Source organism: Podarcis pityusensis, assembly GCF_964106645.2.
Source record: "Podarcis pityusensis genome assembly, chromosome: 5".
NCBI classification, from domain to species: domain Eukaryota; kingdom Metazoa; phylum Chordata; class Lepidosauria; order Squamata; family Lacertidae; genus Podarcis; species Podarcis pityusensis.
In genome coordinates, this window is record NC_138032.1 from 80,354,236 (window position 1) to 80,368,727 (window position 14,492).

The following is a 14,492-nucleotide window of genomic DNA, read 5'->3' on the forward strand; positions in this document are numbered from 1 at the left end:
ATGCAAATGTGTGTCATCTTTTGTACTCTTTTTTTGATGACATGTACATGGCTACCCCAGCTGAGGGACTTTCATGAATGTGGAGGGGACAACAAAGTATATCACAGGGTAACAGATTAATAGAATTGCAGAGTTAGAAGGGACCACGATGGTTATCTCCTCCTGGAGTGCAGGAATCTTTTGCCCAGCATGAGGCTCAAACCCATGACCCTGAGATTAAGAATCTCATGCTCTACCGACTAAGCTAACTCAAGAGTTTTCAGGTATAACTGCACTAACTGGCAATAATACAAAGGCTTCCTTCCCACTGGCAATAAATATTTTGTCTCCAACTTTATTTACCACTCCTGTCAAAGCGAAGGCAGCATAAGAGAAGAAAAGTAATGGTTTATACAGTCAGATCTAAGGATTATTCACACGCATGCACATTAGGCAACAGAGGCTTGGAATGGAGACAAGAACATCTTGGGACGCTGTCCCACAAAGCTCAGAATGTTTAGCAACAACCTTTTCTCCTCCCATTTCAATATTCATGTTACATGATGGGCCACCATAGTCTCAACAGGGGTTTGGGCCTTGAGCTTCTCAAACAGCAGCTCTTCATAGCAAACCACCTTTGAAATAGCAAACCACCTTTGAAACCAAGAAGGCTTTCTAAGGTAGCTTGTGATGTTTGCAGAGAATCTGCTCAAGCTCTTTGGACCTTGGCCCATGTTTGTTAGTGACAAATATAATCCATTGTCATTGCCATGACACACATCACATGGAAAGAAGTGGGGGGGGGGAGTAAAATAAATGCATGATAACCATTCTTACACATGCATGCATCAACCAGTCCATCTTGAGGTTCCAACTGCCAGAAATCTATTATTTTAATGACTGTTCCTTAAATCAAAACATGTTAGTTGCTCAAGAACAGAGGGCAAGTTCCTTCTTTCAGAGACCTACCACTCCATTGTGTAGTATCGAGAAAATATCAGGTTCTGAAATGCACTTTAGATTTGAAGTTTCAGGTGGATCTAAGGCATTAATTTGTTTAATTGTAGAATTTAATCCTAGATGGGCCGTTGACCTGATCCAGCAACTCTTCTTGTGTTTTTGTTTGATCTGTCAGATGCTGGACATTGGAGTGGTTTTGTTTTGCTTCTGTTGTATATTTGTTAAACCTTGCAACTCAGAGAGAGGAAAAGACTGGCACTCTCAATGGAGTGTTTTTCTGAGGATGTCATGAGATGACAGAGATAACAAAGATGACCTTGAGATAACCTAGGGTTGTCCTTACCTGAAGTTGGCTTTACAGGGAACATGTGTTTGCTGATGAAAGTGCAATGCTCCTCAGCAAGATAGGGTGAGTATTTAGGGCTTTAACTTATAGTATTGTTCAGTCAGAGGGAAGATCTGAAAGACTGATACAGCTGACTGACTCATAATGTGACTCTGAAGGTGGCATCATAAAGTACCAGGGCTTTTTTTCAGCCAAAACTAGCTAAAACTCAGTTCTGGTACCTCTCAGGTGGGCATTGTTGCCATTGTAAGAGAACAAAGTGAGTTCATGGTGAGTTCTGCGAAATCTCTTTCTAGAAAAATAGCACTGTATAGAACCATGTTTGATTCGTTCATTATGGCTGCACTTTAGCTCTTACTCATCACTGGAGTAAGTGTAGGAGAAGACGGTTCAGGCAAGAGGGATGAGATGGGCTGCACCAGGCTGTATAGATTAGACAGGTGTGGAATGACTAATCTGTACTATATCCACATTTTAGAGCTGGCAATGTAACCCAGTGAACTATGCCTCCATTGACAAGATTACTTGCGAGTCTCCATATCTTGGCAACAGGTTCTTTTCACAATCATAGTACCCTCAGGGATCCAATATCCTTTTCCTTGCAAGGTCTGTGGTTTATAAAGACATCTCCATTGACCTAATGTCTGGTAATAATACAAAACATTTGGGATTACAGCTAGAAGGCAGTTTAAAAGCATGGATTTTTTCCTCTCTGCCTTATGCAGCATACTTTGACAATGCAAGTTGTCACAGGAATACAAAGAAGGATAGATATTCTGCTATGCAAAAGTAGCCCACTTTTCCTAGGTTTTTCTGTATCCCCAAACTGGTGAGCAATAAGGTCCTGCTTCTGATGGTCAGAAGTTTAGCAGGGCTGTTGGCCTGGTTGAAAGGAGACAACAAGAATCAGAAAATATTCCTCTATGCCACAGGAGCGGCAAGGATCCTAATTGCTAAAAACTGGAAAAAAGAAACTGTGTCAACAAAAAAAGAATGGCAAGACAAACTGTTAGGGTATATTGAACTGGCTAGATTAACAGAGGCAATTAGAGATCACACTAGATAAGAGTTTCAAAAAAGATGGGGGAAATGCAGAGAATACTTCACAAAACAGTGCCCCAAAATACATACCTGGACTTGTTTCCATTAATGTCTGCAGGAGACTTTGTGGATATTTAAGTTATAATTAGAAAAATCTTAATAATTATTCATAAAGGAAACAGTTTATAAGAAGTAAATAAGGAGGCCAGGTACAGGATAAAGGAAGTCTTTTATTTCGTTGTTTGTATTGTATGTTATGCTCACTGTATGTTATGTTGACGTTTAAAGAGGGTGGATTGTGTATTGGGGGGTGGGGGGGTTATGTTATATTGTAAATAAAATTCCAATAAAAATTATTTGAAAGAAAGAAAGAAAGAAAGAAAGAAAGAAAGAAAGAAAGAAAGAAAGACAACAAGAGATAGCTAGTTCTTGAACAACCCAACCTATGTCCGAGAAACAAATAGCACAAACCTGGAATAAATGTCAGAGTAAGTAGCCTTATGGGATCAACTGGAAGTCTTTTGGCCTCTTGCGTTGGTAGCTACAATTACCGCTGACCACCTGAAATGATGGTGAGTGTTGTTGCTCTGCTATTTCTTTCTTCAGCAAGCTCCTGTGCTGGTTCAGAGAGCAACGTTCCTGAATCTGAATGCTAGAATCACTGGTATGATTCCTTGAGCGCCTTATGAAGTTACGCCATGGTCTGAGCTGGAGTAGCCTTTGTTATATGTTCTTGTGCAGGTGAGGAACAATTCCTTGAATTGGGCTATAGAGAAGAAAATGGCAGTTTTGCATTTTTGGGACTGGTTGAAAAGGCATGTGGGCGTTCCAGTGTAGTTTCCTTGTTGTTACCATGGGGATGGATGTTGCCTGAATGTCTGTGTACTCATAGCATGTATTTTTTATTCTTGGACATGCTTTACTAGAAATCACAAGCCTCACATTAAATTTGCCATATTCTTTCTGCACACAGTCAGGTAAAGGAAAGTAGCATCTTGAATATCACTTGCGCAACTTACTGTTCAAGCTAGAGGGGTACTGAATTTTGAAAGAATTAGAACAAACTATTCCTTCACCTCAGAAACATGGCCACCCCTGCACCTCCTGATTTTAGAATTCACATATGACTAACCACTCAAGTATGCAGCCTCTGTCATGCCATTTGCCATCTTGATGCATTTCTACACAGTCCTCGTTGCCAAGATTATTTGGTTCTCCTGGGGCCCAGTTAGAGTACCCAATGACGTCGCCATTCAGGTACTCAAACCTGCCTTCTGTCGCCATGTCATTGATCCCAAGGACTGCTCTTCTGTTATACCAGGTCACTATTTTTTGCAGGGCGCTGTTCTCTGCCACATTCCTTGGGGAGGCAAGTGTGCCACCCATGCGCAAGCAGGTCTCACGTGCAGCATCATAATCACCTCTGGATCCATCTGTTTTGAATACCTTCTCGCCAACCATCACGCCGTTGGGGGCAAGGAGAACTAGAAAGAGACAAGATTGCAAGGCTTTCAATCTAATACTGTAAAACGCCAGGTGCATTGATGGTGCGGGCAGCATTTTATATTTCAGTGGAAGGAGAAAGGTTCTCAGCCTGGTTTAAAGCAGAGGAGAGGATGGGAGTAGTGGTTGCACAACATATTGGTAGCCATCGGCCACGGGTTCCCCATCACTTTTGTGAACTCAAATTTCATCAACGGTAAACTTGAGACGGCAAGAGGTGAGAAGACTCATTCTTTGTAGGTGAAGATTAAGGTATAATTATGACAGAGGGCTAGATATATATAATTTTATTTTTTATTACGATTATGATTATTGAAATTATTAATGTTCCTTATCTATCTGGTTCCGCTTTTTCCCTTTAACTTTTCTTGTTCTTTTCTCTTTTAATTTTGTCTTTCTGATCCTATTTGTTCTAGGCATTATTTTACTGTATCGTGAAAACTTTAATAAAATATTTTTGGGGGAAATAGTCAACTTGAAGCTATATCAGCCTATTTGAACAAAAGCAAACAATAATTTCCTTTTCTTACCTTTTTGAGTTTTGGTGATGGCAGATTTCAAACCCTCCAACTCTGTTTCCAAGCCTCTTATTTGTGTTTTAAGGCTTTCCAGCTCTGAATGAGAAAATAGTTGCATTAGATTTCCTGATCAACTGCAAATTCCGGAAGTGAACTTTTTCAAAATATGTATGGATAACAATCTATGGCCAAGCTTTCATGTAGCTACAGAGCTGGCGCAGAGTCCCTCATTTGAGAACAGTGCACCTACTGTAAAACTATAATGTGCCAAGTGGTCCTCAGTTGCTCATTCTTTTAGGTTATTCAAATATTTTTTTACTGTACACAAGAAGCAGAATAAACTTCCTCCTCTTTAAAGAAGTCGAAGGGCGTTTGCCAACAGAAACAATAGCTATTCTGTTTTCCAATGTTCAGTATTTCTCTCCTGTTCTGCCTTCTGTAGGAAGGAAATGTAATACAAATAGTTTTTGAGCTCACTCATCTTGGCTGGTTCACTTGGAAATTTTTCTTCAGGTGCAAATTTTGTTAACTTCCTGGATGGCGAGTTGAACTAAATGCCCTCTTGTTTGGAGATGGAATTAAAATAACCTCATGTTAATAATTGCAAGTGACAGATTTGTGCGGCCAACTTTGGGAAGAGAAAGAGGTTTTTGTGGAGAGGCTATGCAAGTTTTTGCCTTGCAACAGGACAATAGTAGGTCCAGCTGAAGCCCTCTGGGGAAAGGGGAAGGGAGAGGACTCAGAAAAACTGCCAAGAGGTTTTCCTCTTAGGATTGGGACAGTGTCTGCTGTAGATTTTCTTTTCTGCCAGAGCTCAGAAAGTGCTACTGTCTAAGGACCAGTAGCCCTGTGTGTTGGCTCTTAAGATTGCACTAATAATAATAATAATAATAATAATAATAGTTTATTTATACCTCACCCATCTGGCTGGGTTTCCCCAGCCACTCTGGGCAGCTTCCAACAGAATATTTTAAAAAATAGTCTATTAAACATTAAAAGCTTCCCTAAACAGATGGCATCTAAAAGTCTGGTAGTTGTTGTTCTCTTTGACATCTGGTGGGAGGTCGTTCCACAGGGAAGGCGCCACTACCAAGAAGGCCCTCTGCCTGGTTCCCTGTAACTTGGCTTCTCGCAGCGAGGGAACTGCCAGAAGGCCCTCGGCACTGGACCTCAGTGTCTGGGCAGAACAACAGGGGTGGTCAGTATTTGGATGTGGCTTCTCTTTTTGCACACACTGACATCACCACATCGGGGGAAGAAAGCTGACAACTGCCCTCCAGAACCCCTAAGTGAGAAATGTCCACATGTGCACACCAGATTAGTAGTAATCAGGGCTCCCCCCCCCCCAGCTGGAACTTGCCGGAACTTGCGGGAACTCAGTTCCAACACCTCAGGTGGGTGCCATTGCCAATATAAGAGAACAAGGGAGGCGTTCATGGTGAGTTCTGACACTTCTTTTTCAAGAAAAATAGCACTGGTAGAAACCATACAGAGGCATTTTATTTTTTAGAGGAAGAGAGTTGATTCAGAAGCAGAGAGCATCTTTGTCCCTCATGGAGTTATGACTGGCCCAGAAACCAAAGGGATATATTTCTTCCTCACTTCTTGACTTTGAGAAGTGTCTGTGGTCTTTTGGCCTAAACTTCAAGTCTTTGTATCACTTTTTTGCTAATCTCAATATGAGGCGGTTTTGAAATTTGATCCTCAATATACTTGCACATTGTAGAAGAAAACACTTTCTTCCAATCTATTTGATTGGAGCAATTGTAATTATGTTAATACTTTTCTTTCTGATTATGTGCCAGTTATGTGTTATACAGTGACACATTTCACTTTGACCAAATAAAAACATTAGGATGTCAAACAATGCAATTGATATCGGATGAACTACTAGCTCTCACCCTTGCCTACCTCACCGGGTTATTCTGATAATAAATGAACAAAATGGTGTCAAATGCTTTGTATACTGAAAAAGAGCAGTCAGAATGAATCGTTGTCATAATCTTTGTCCTCCTGGTACTTTGCACATTGAGGGAAAAAAAAAGTTGACCCCCCCCTTTAGATTATAAATCTCTGGTAGGGCCCATATAATTTTTTATTTTTGTACAGTGCCTAGCTGTGTTCCTGTTGCTGCTGCTGCTGAAAATAATAATAATAATTGACAACAACAGCTTTTACCTGGAAGATTACTGTTTCCACTTGATTCCTTTCCACCTATAGAGCCTTTATCTCCTTCTGAACCAGGAATGCCAGTTGGTCCTGCTGGACCCTGTAGTCCTTGAGGTCTTGGTAATCCTATAACGGAGGCCCAAATCAGTTAACTGATATGCGACTTAAAAACAACAACAACTCTGTTTTATAGTGCCTATCATTTGAGGTTACGTAGACAGTATTCCACACTCTTTTGTCAGAACAGTCACCTTGTCTCCAATGAGATTTTACTTGAGAATTGTGCCTCAGAGTTCTTTGGCTCCTATACTATTGTCCGTTAGTTAAGTGCTGATACCATAGTCTTCCATATTCAGGCATTTATTAGTTCTATCTGTGGAAGGGCCACAGAGATGTAGGGAGCTGTGAAGCAGACCAGCCTCTTCTTGCTTTGCCAGTCTGATTGGCTCCAGTACCAGCCACCAAGAAAGCAGATTGGTGCAGTGTTCATAGATCACAGAAGAGTTGGAAGGGACCCTGAGGACCAACCCCCTGCAATGCAGGAATATGCAGCTGTCTCATATTGGGGATCAAACTTGCAAAGCTGGCGTTATCAGCACCATGCTCTAACCAATGGAGCAATCCATCAGTTGGGATAGCTACCAACTATCCAGCTATCCCTTGGCTTCCCTAGTCCAATATCGGAAGCCTGGTACCCTTTGCTAGCCTGAGCAAAGGACACTCGAGTGCACAGAATACGGCGAGGGGCAGGACCTGGGTAGGGCCTGGCAAGGTGGACTGAGAAGACTGGTGGGTTGCATTTAATCAGTGGGCTGCAAGTACCTCAACCCTTCTGTAGCATGTTAAACACCAGCTTGAGCATTGTGGCAGGAGCTTTTCGCTTATTTGATCTGCTATATGTGTCTTTGTCTGATTTTAGTGCATGTGATGAAGTAGCCCGTGGTTTACCTAAATTACAGTAGCACTACACCACAGAGCCTAGGGCTTGCCGATCAGAAGGTCAGCAGTTCGAATCCCCACGACGGGGTGAGCTCCCGTTGCTCGGTCCCTGCTTCTGCCAACCTAGGAGTTCGAAAGCATGTCAAAGTGCAAGTAGATAAATAGGTACCGCTCCGACGGGAAGGTAAATGGCGTTTCCGTACACTGCTCTGGTTCGCCAGAAGTGGCTTAGTCATGCTGGCCACATGACCCGGAAGCTGTACGCCTGCTCCCTCGGCCAATAAAGTGAGATGACCGCCGCAACCCCAGAGTTGTCCGCGACTGGACCTAATGGTCAGGGGTCCCTTTACCTTTACCTTTATGTGTCTTTGTTTTATTTTAGTGCATGTGATGAAGTAGCCTGTGGTTTACCTAAATTACAGTAGTTAGATATTATAGCCTTATGAAATACTATATTACCATAAAATAGTTCTTCCTGACATTGCTGCTATAAGGAACAGGAAGCTGTCCTGTCCCCCATTTCCTGTCACAGGGGCTTTGTTGTTAGCTAAAAAAAGAGCCCACACATACTTGCTCCAAGCTTGTATATGAGAACAGAGTGGATCAAGCTTATATAGAAGTTATTTACCCCATATTTACCCCAAAGTGGACAAAAAGAGAGTGCACCCTCCCCATAAATGTTCTGGTACCTTGATCTCCCTCTTCTCCTTTTGGTCTGGTCTCAGCAGATGCACATATAACTAATGTACAAGCATTAGGAACCCATCCTGGCAGAAAAAGCCTTGGAGCAGAGCTGGTGGTTCTCTGCAGAGATGCTCCCCTTACCAATGGAGAAAGTATTAGAAGTATGAGCATTGTCTGGATGTATGGTCTAAAGTGGGGACAGAAACAAGCACAACGTCATTAGAAAAGAAGACAACTTAAACTCTGGTCACATGCATACCATACACTGAAAGCACATTTCCAGCACATGGTTTCCCGCAAAGAATCCTGGAAACAGTAGACTGTCACCCACAGAGCAACAGTTCCCAACACTGTTAAGAAACTACAGTTCCCACAATTCTTTTTTAGAGACGTGTGCTCTAAATGTGCTTTAAATTTATGGTGTGGGTGTGACCTTTATCCTAATTAGCAGCTTCTGATTTTAAGAAGGAGATGGACAATATTTGACAGAGAATCGGAACAGATATGGATTTTCAGGATTGTGATTTCAGGTTCTGATCTGGAAAGACAAGGTTCAGCAAACATTGCTTGATGCCCTGTTGAAAGGGGAGAACTAGGGGAAACTGGGACCTTACAAAAGAGCAAGTTGGTGACCCAAAGATTAGAACAAGAGCCCAAAGGTCCTTACGTGTGGCACAAACAGGAAGTACCGCAAAGAATTAATTCATTGCTGAGTCAGGCGAGGTGTGCAGTTTCAGCACCATAGTACACCAGCCTGTTGTGCCAGTCATGTTATAACTTGTGCCGCCTGTTTTCTACAGCCTTTACATGGTAAGGTTTGGATAAAGAAAATAAAATTCTAAGTATCTGTAATATGCATCGCTGCTTTCGTCAGCGATGCCCAAGTTTTGGATCCTGAAATCTCCCAATTTCATCCTTTGAGTTCTGTGTGTCAAAGCAAACAGGCTGTGATTCCCACCCCCCCCCCCCCGCCCCCAGACAAATCATGCTGTCCTACAAGAAACTATTATCACTAGCAATAAGGGTTTACTTCCTACCCCATTCTTGTCCCTGAGTGCTAGCATAGTCAGCTGCAAAAGAGGGCTGGGCTCCTGTAGTTTTAATAGTCATGCAAAAGTGGGGATTTCAGCAAGTGTAAATTGCATGCCCCTATCAGCTATCAACAACCTCAGGTATGCAGATGACACAACCTTGATGGCAGAAAGTGAGGAGGAATTAAAGAACCTTTTAATGAGGGTGAAAGAGGAAAGTGCAAAATATGGTTTGAAGCTCAACATCAAAAAAACGAAGATCACTGGTCCCATCACCTCCTGGCAAATAGAAGGGGAAGAAATGGAGGCAGTGAGAGATTTTACTTTCTTGGGCTCCATGATCACTGCAGATGGTGACAGCAACCACGAAATTAAAAGACGCCTGCTTCTTGGGAGAAAAGCAATGACAAACCTAGACAGCATCTTAAAAAGCAGAGACATCACCTTGCCAACAAAGGTCCGTATAGTTAAAGCTATGGTTTTCCCAGTAGTGATGTATGGAAGTGAGAGCTGGACCATAAAGAAGGCTGGTCGCCAAAGAATTGATGCTTTTGAATAATGGTGCTGGAGGAGACTCTTGAGAGTCCCATGGACTGCAAGAAGATCAAACCTCTCCATTCTGAAGGAAATCAGCCCTGAGTGCTCACTGGAAGGACAGATTGTGAAGCTGAGACTCCAATACTTTAGCCACCTCAGAGAAGACTCCCTGGAAAAGACCCTGATGTTGGGAAAGATGGAGGGCACAAGGAGAAGGGGACAACAGAGGACGAGATGGTTGGATAGTGTTCTTGAAGCTACCAGCATGAGTTTGACCAAAGTGCGGGAGGCAGTGGAAGACAGGAGTGCCTGGCGTGCTCTGGTCCATGGGGTCACGAAGAGTCGGACACAACTAAATGACTAAACAACAACATCAGCAACACAAAGGTGAGGAAGCCCTGTCATCTGTTGCATCTGGCCACCCTACAGAATACAGATGTATACTTTCTCCAATCCAAGTGAATGGGTGTGATTCCTTCCTATGCAAAAAAGCCTAACTTCTGCATCTCGGGGAATTGCTGAAGTGATGGTGAAATGCTGCCCTATCTGGGGCCTGGCTGCAACTCCTATGCATGCTTGCATGGGACTATGTTCCACTGAGCACAGTAGGACCCTCCTTGTACAGAAAGAGTACCAAGAAATATAGCACAGCCTCCTGGGGGCCCTGCAATATGTGGTACCTGTTTCCACCTTCCCTTCACTCCCGTTATAATCACAAGCATTTTGCTAATCTATACAGTAATCAAATGCATTTAGAGTATTTCGGTCCAATAAGTCCCTGTTGAGTTTAGCACACTGAAAGAATAATATACAATCATTTATACCTGTTAGGATTCTTTGTTTGGTCCATGTTTGGAGTTCATATCAAAAGTCCAGTCCCTTTGTAATTTCCGTTTTGTTCCACAAAAGTCTTAGCAAGACTAATTTAGGAGGCATTCAGGATTCCATTTATAGACCAAGGGTTATGTAACAAGAGCTCATGTTTCTTACGCAAAGCATTTTAACCATAAATATTTTGCTTCACGATCGTCAAACTATCAAAGCAGGTCTGTTGCTTTCAAGTGGGACTTCTCAAGAGCATGGTTTCCGGGTTCCTGCTATAGACGCTGTTAATCCAAGAAAGCGAAACACAAAGGAAGTATTGTCCAGTGGTGGTAAAATACATGCAGAGAACAATGGAGCTTGCCACTTCAAAGTAAACAATTCAAAACAAATTGTTAACTCATTACTGAACAATTTACAGTACTTGTTAAGGAGCAATTACTTAAATCAATCCACTGGTGGTAGCAAGCACATAATATTTGTGGTTTGGTTTTCTGTCTTGGGGGTGTTCCACTAATGGGACTTATAGTCACTTATAGTGGGAGTGTCAGGCAGTAAGCAAGTATTGAGATGATGTATTCCGTGTGATTTCTAAAATTCTGAATTTTACAGTGGTTAAAGACCCAGGCTTGACCTTGTTATCATTATTTTGAGGAGCAAATAAATATATTTTATTTAAGTGATTAATTAAAATCCATTTCCTGGGAGCGGCCCAGATACTGATCACATTCTTATGGAGAAGAGATTGTTAACTGTGTAAAACTGGTATGATAGCATTTGGATAGCATTTGCACTTGTAGGCAAACTAACACAACAGTGCTATAGTAGTCAGAGGTGACATTACCAAATATGGTTTTTATGATAACTGGTCTCCATTTCTTTCATTAATTCCTCGTCCAAAGAACCTAGATTACCTTCTGTTTACTGTACTTTTTGGACAGGTATGTTAGACCAAACATCTTGATATTCCAGATTTTCTTTGTTTAGACTGACTCTTTCTAAAGTTTAAAGGTTGTGCTAATTTTATAAGTCTGTTGTCATAATCAATACTATATGCTTGGCTTTTGTAGATAACATTCTTTCAAAAGTTTGTAATGAGGATGCACAGTTCACATGTATTTCCTCTCTCCCAATGTGATCTTTGGAATGTTTTGATTATTTTATGCCATGCTTACTGTTTCCTAACATTTTGCACTTTTTGAAACAAAAAATTCAAGATCTCTAAGAGCTTTACTGTATAAAGTGAACAATTGTACCCCTCCCCTTTCTAATATCATCTAAAATATGTGAATATGCACAATATGTACGCTGTTAATCTATTCTCTTGTTTAAACTTACTCAAGTCTTTGGCTCCTTTTCATACACCTCATGCTTGTAGCTCTCTCTAATATTTCTCAATACCTACCATGGAACACAGAACTCCAAATGAGGGACAATGCCAGGATGTTCAAGACTTGAAATCTGAAAATCCTTCAAAATGCTTTCTGAGGGTTGGAATTCCAAAAAGTGTCTGTGTGTGTGGGGGGAATTGTTCCAAGGTTCAGAGTTCCAAAAATTCCTGAACACTTGTTCCAGGGATAAAAATTCCAAAAAAGGTATGACAGCTGGAATTCTGAAAAATGCTGAAAACATGTTTCAATTAATCTGAAAATGCTAAAAAATAAATAAAAATGATCTGAGGGTTGGAATTCTGAAAATACCGCAAAATGCATTCTGAGAGTCAAAATTCCAAAAATTCATGGGAAAGTATTCTGCATGTAGCAATTCTGAAAATTTACAAAAGGTTTAAATTCATTGTGATCCGATAAAAGCTGGAAAATCTCTTTTCCCAGTGCTGGCTAAGGGCATATATGTTCTCTTAAAAATCATTTATAAGCTGTTAAGCTGAAAAGTTGAAAGAGCAGAAAGAGGGTTGAGCGCCCAGAATATTATTATTATTTTGCGATCAATAAGAAATGCTGTTCTCTTCGTGTCTGTGTTGGGAGGTTTCCCTGCTGTAACCATTGTTTGCTGTACCTTGGGTTAAGAACTTAATTCGTTCTGGAGGTCTATTCTCAACCTGAAACTGTTCTTAACCTGAGGTACTATTTTAGCTAATAGGGCCTCCTGCTGTTGCTGCTGCACGATTTATGTTCTCATCCTGAAGCAAAGTTCTTAACCCGAGGTGCTATTTCTGAGTTAGTGGAGTCTGTAGCGCCTGTAACCTGAAGGGTCTGTAACCCAAGGTACCACTGTATTAGTTTATTATTGAACACCCACCTCCGAAAGTGAACTCCATGGGACTTTAGTGGATATTCTTTTCCTTATTTTCCCCCTTCACCCTGATTTGTATATGAATAGCTCTTGTAAAAGTAACAAACAAGGTGCCTTTATACAGGTGTGTTTCCTTCCAGAACCAACTGCCATGCCTTATCCTGATCTTAATACAGTATTCCTTTCTTTAACCATTATTTGATTTTGTAAATTGATAATCTTATCCATGGCTACATTCTGGCTGGAGAATTGTTTATCATTATTTATACCCTGTGATATTGTACCGTTCTATGTGCCAAACTATTGGGGGGGGGGTAATTTTTTTATTTCTGCGGATTTTTCTATGCTTATTGGTTCCTCATTAATGCCCCTTTCCCATATCTTAAAAGGAAAACTATTTCTATCATTTTGTTTTTAGGAAATAGAAGAGCCGAACATGTCCTACTCATGGTCCTCTGACTCTTTTCCTGGGAGTTACATGAATTTTCTTTTATACCTGCAAACTGAAAAGACTGATGTTCTTCAGTGGTTGCAGCTTTCTGCTCCAAAGGGAAACAAGAAAGAAAAAGTTGCTTGTTGCTTCTTCCTAGTTGCTTCTTTTTCAACGTAAATGATATTCCTATCAATGGTTCATAATCATGCTCAGGTGTCTTACAGGCCACATGAGGATGAAAAGGGAAAATGCTGATATTGCTATGCATTATACTTAAGTTGGATCATTGTGTTTGTCATAAAGTAACAACCCCTCAGATTAAGTGTATGTATATGATCTGATGGTTTGGTTGATATTTGCAGATTAATTTCCTTGAGTTGTGGGTTTAAATGTGTTCCCTACAAACACCAGAATCCCAGTCAGGGCTGTAGCCTGGGGGACATGGGGGGAGCGTAGCCCTGGGTGCATGATTCTGAGGCATGTGAAGCAGATGCCCAATGCAGAGATCCCCATTCTGCCTTGCCTGCCACCAGGGGTCTCTGGGCCCTGGAGCCCAGCCTGGCCTTGCCACCACAACCTTGGCCTCCTCGCTGAATGGCTGCCCGGCCAGTGTTAAGGTGATGCATCCACCAAGGGTTGTCTTGGCCGGCCAGGCTCCAGCTGTGTGGGCAGGCAAGCAGCGCAGTGCAGCCCCGTGAACACTCCATGTCCCGTGCCTAGCAGACAGCATCAGTGGTGAGGGCTGGGCTGGTGCCTAATATAATGCACATTTGTATGTTATTTTCCACTGACAAGCATTTCTATGGCCGCTTTACCTTAGTATATCCATTTTTGCACACATTACATGGCCAGAGAACGGCATTGCGAAAGTGCAGGCTTCAATGGGTGGCTTTCTTTTGGATCCTCTCACAGAAGGTAAAGGTAAAGGGACCCCTGATCATTAGGTCCAGTCGTAGACGACTCTGGGGTTGCGACGCTCATCTTGCTTTATTGGCCGAGGGAGCCGGCGTACAGCTTCCGGGTCATGTGGCCAGCATGACTAAGCCGCTTCTGGAGAACCAGAGCAGTGCACCGAAATGCTGTTTACCTTCCTGCCGGAGCGGTACCTATTTATCTACTTGCACTTTGATGCACTGCTAGGTTGGCAGGAGCAGGGACCGAGCAACGGGAGCTCACCCCGTCGGGGGGATTCAAACCGCCGACCTTCTGATCGGCAAGTCCTAGGCTCTGTGGTTTAACCCACAGCGCCACCCGCGTCTCTCACAGAAGGTAGGTCC

At 42.1% G+C, this 14,492-nt stretch overlaps 1 protein-coding gene across 2 annotated transcripts; it reads right to left on the minus strand.

Annotated features, from left to right (window-relative positions):
* Nucleotides 1-2,622: 2,622 nt before the first annotated feature.
* On the minus strand, nucleotides 2,623-10,755 carry LOC308478006 (pulmonary surfactant-associated protein D-like). Of its 2 annotated transcripts, none has more exons than XM_081007240.1 (5): nucleotides 10,532-10,755; nucleotides 8,145-8,275; nucleotides 6,526-6,642; nucleotides 4,360-4,443; nucleotides 2,623-3,810 (listed from the first exon to the last, which is right to left on the minus strand). In XM_081007240.1, exons 1-5 carry the CDS (start codon nucleotides 10,555-10,557, stop codon nucleotides 3,437-3,439), a joined length of 732 nt encoding a protein of 243 aa, XP_080863366.1. In that variant the 5' UTR covers nucleotides 10,558-10,755; the 3' UTR covers nucleotides 2,623-3,436. The 2 variants fall into 2 exon arrangements, with proteins under 2 accessions (XP_080863366.1, XP_080863365.1); XM_081007239.1 differs by having other exon boundaries at nucleotides 8,145-8,326; nucleotides 10,532-10,753.
* Nucleotides 10,756-14,492: the final 3,737 nt, after the last annotated feature.

What these genes read in the sequence shown, in the direction of transcription:
- LOC308478006 (XM_081007239.1), bottom strand. Translation starts at nt 10,557, where the DNA reads ATGGACCAAACAAAGAATCCTAACAG. An exon ending in CAAACAAAGAATCCTAACAG is followed by an intron (nt 8,327 to 10,531) that starts GTATAAATGATT and finishes TCCCCACTTTAG; the next exon opens with ACCATACATCCAGACAATGC. An exon ending in AGGAGAAGAGGGAGATCAAG is followed by an intron (nt 6,643 to 8,144) that starts GTACCAGAACAT and finishes CCTCCGTTATAG; the next exon opens with GATTACCAAGACCTCAAGGA.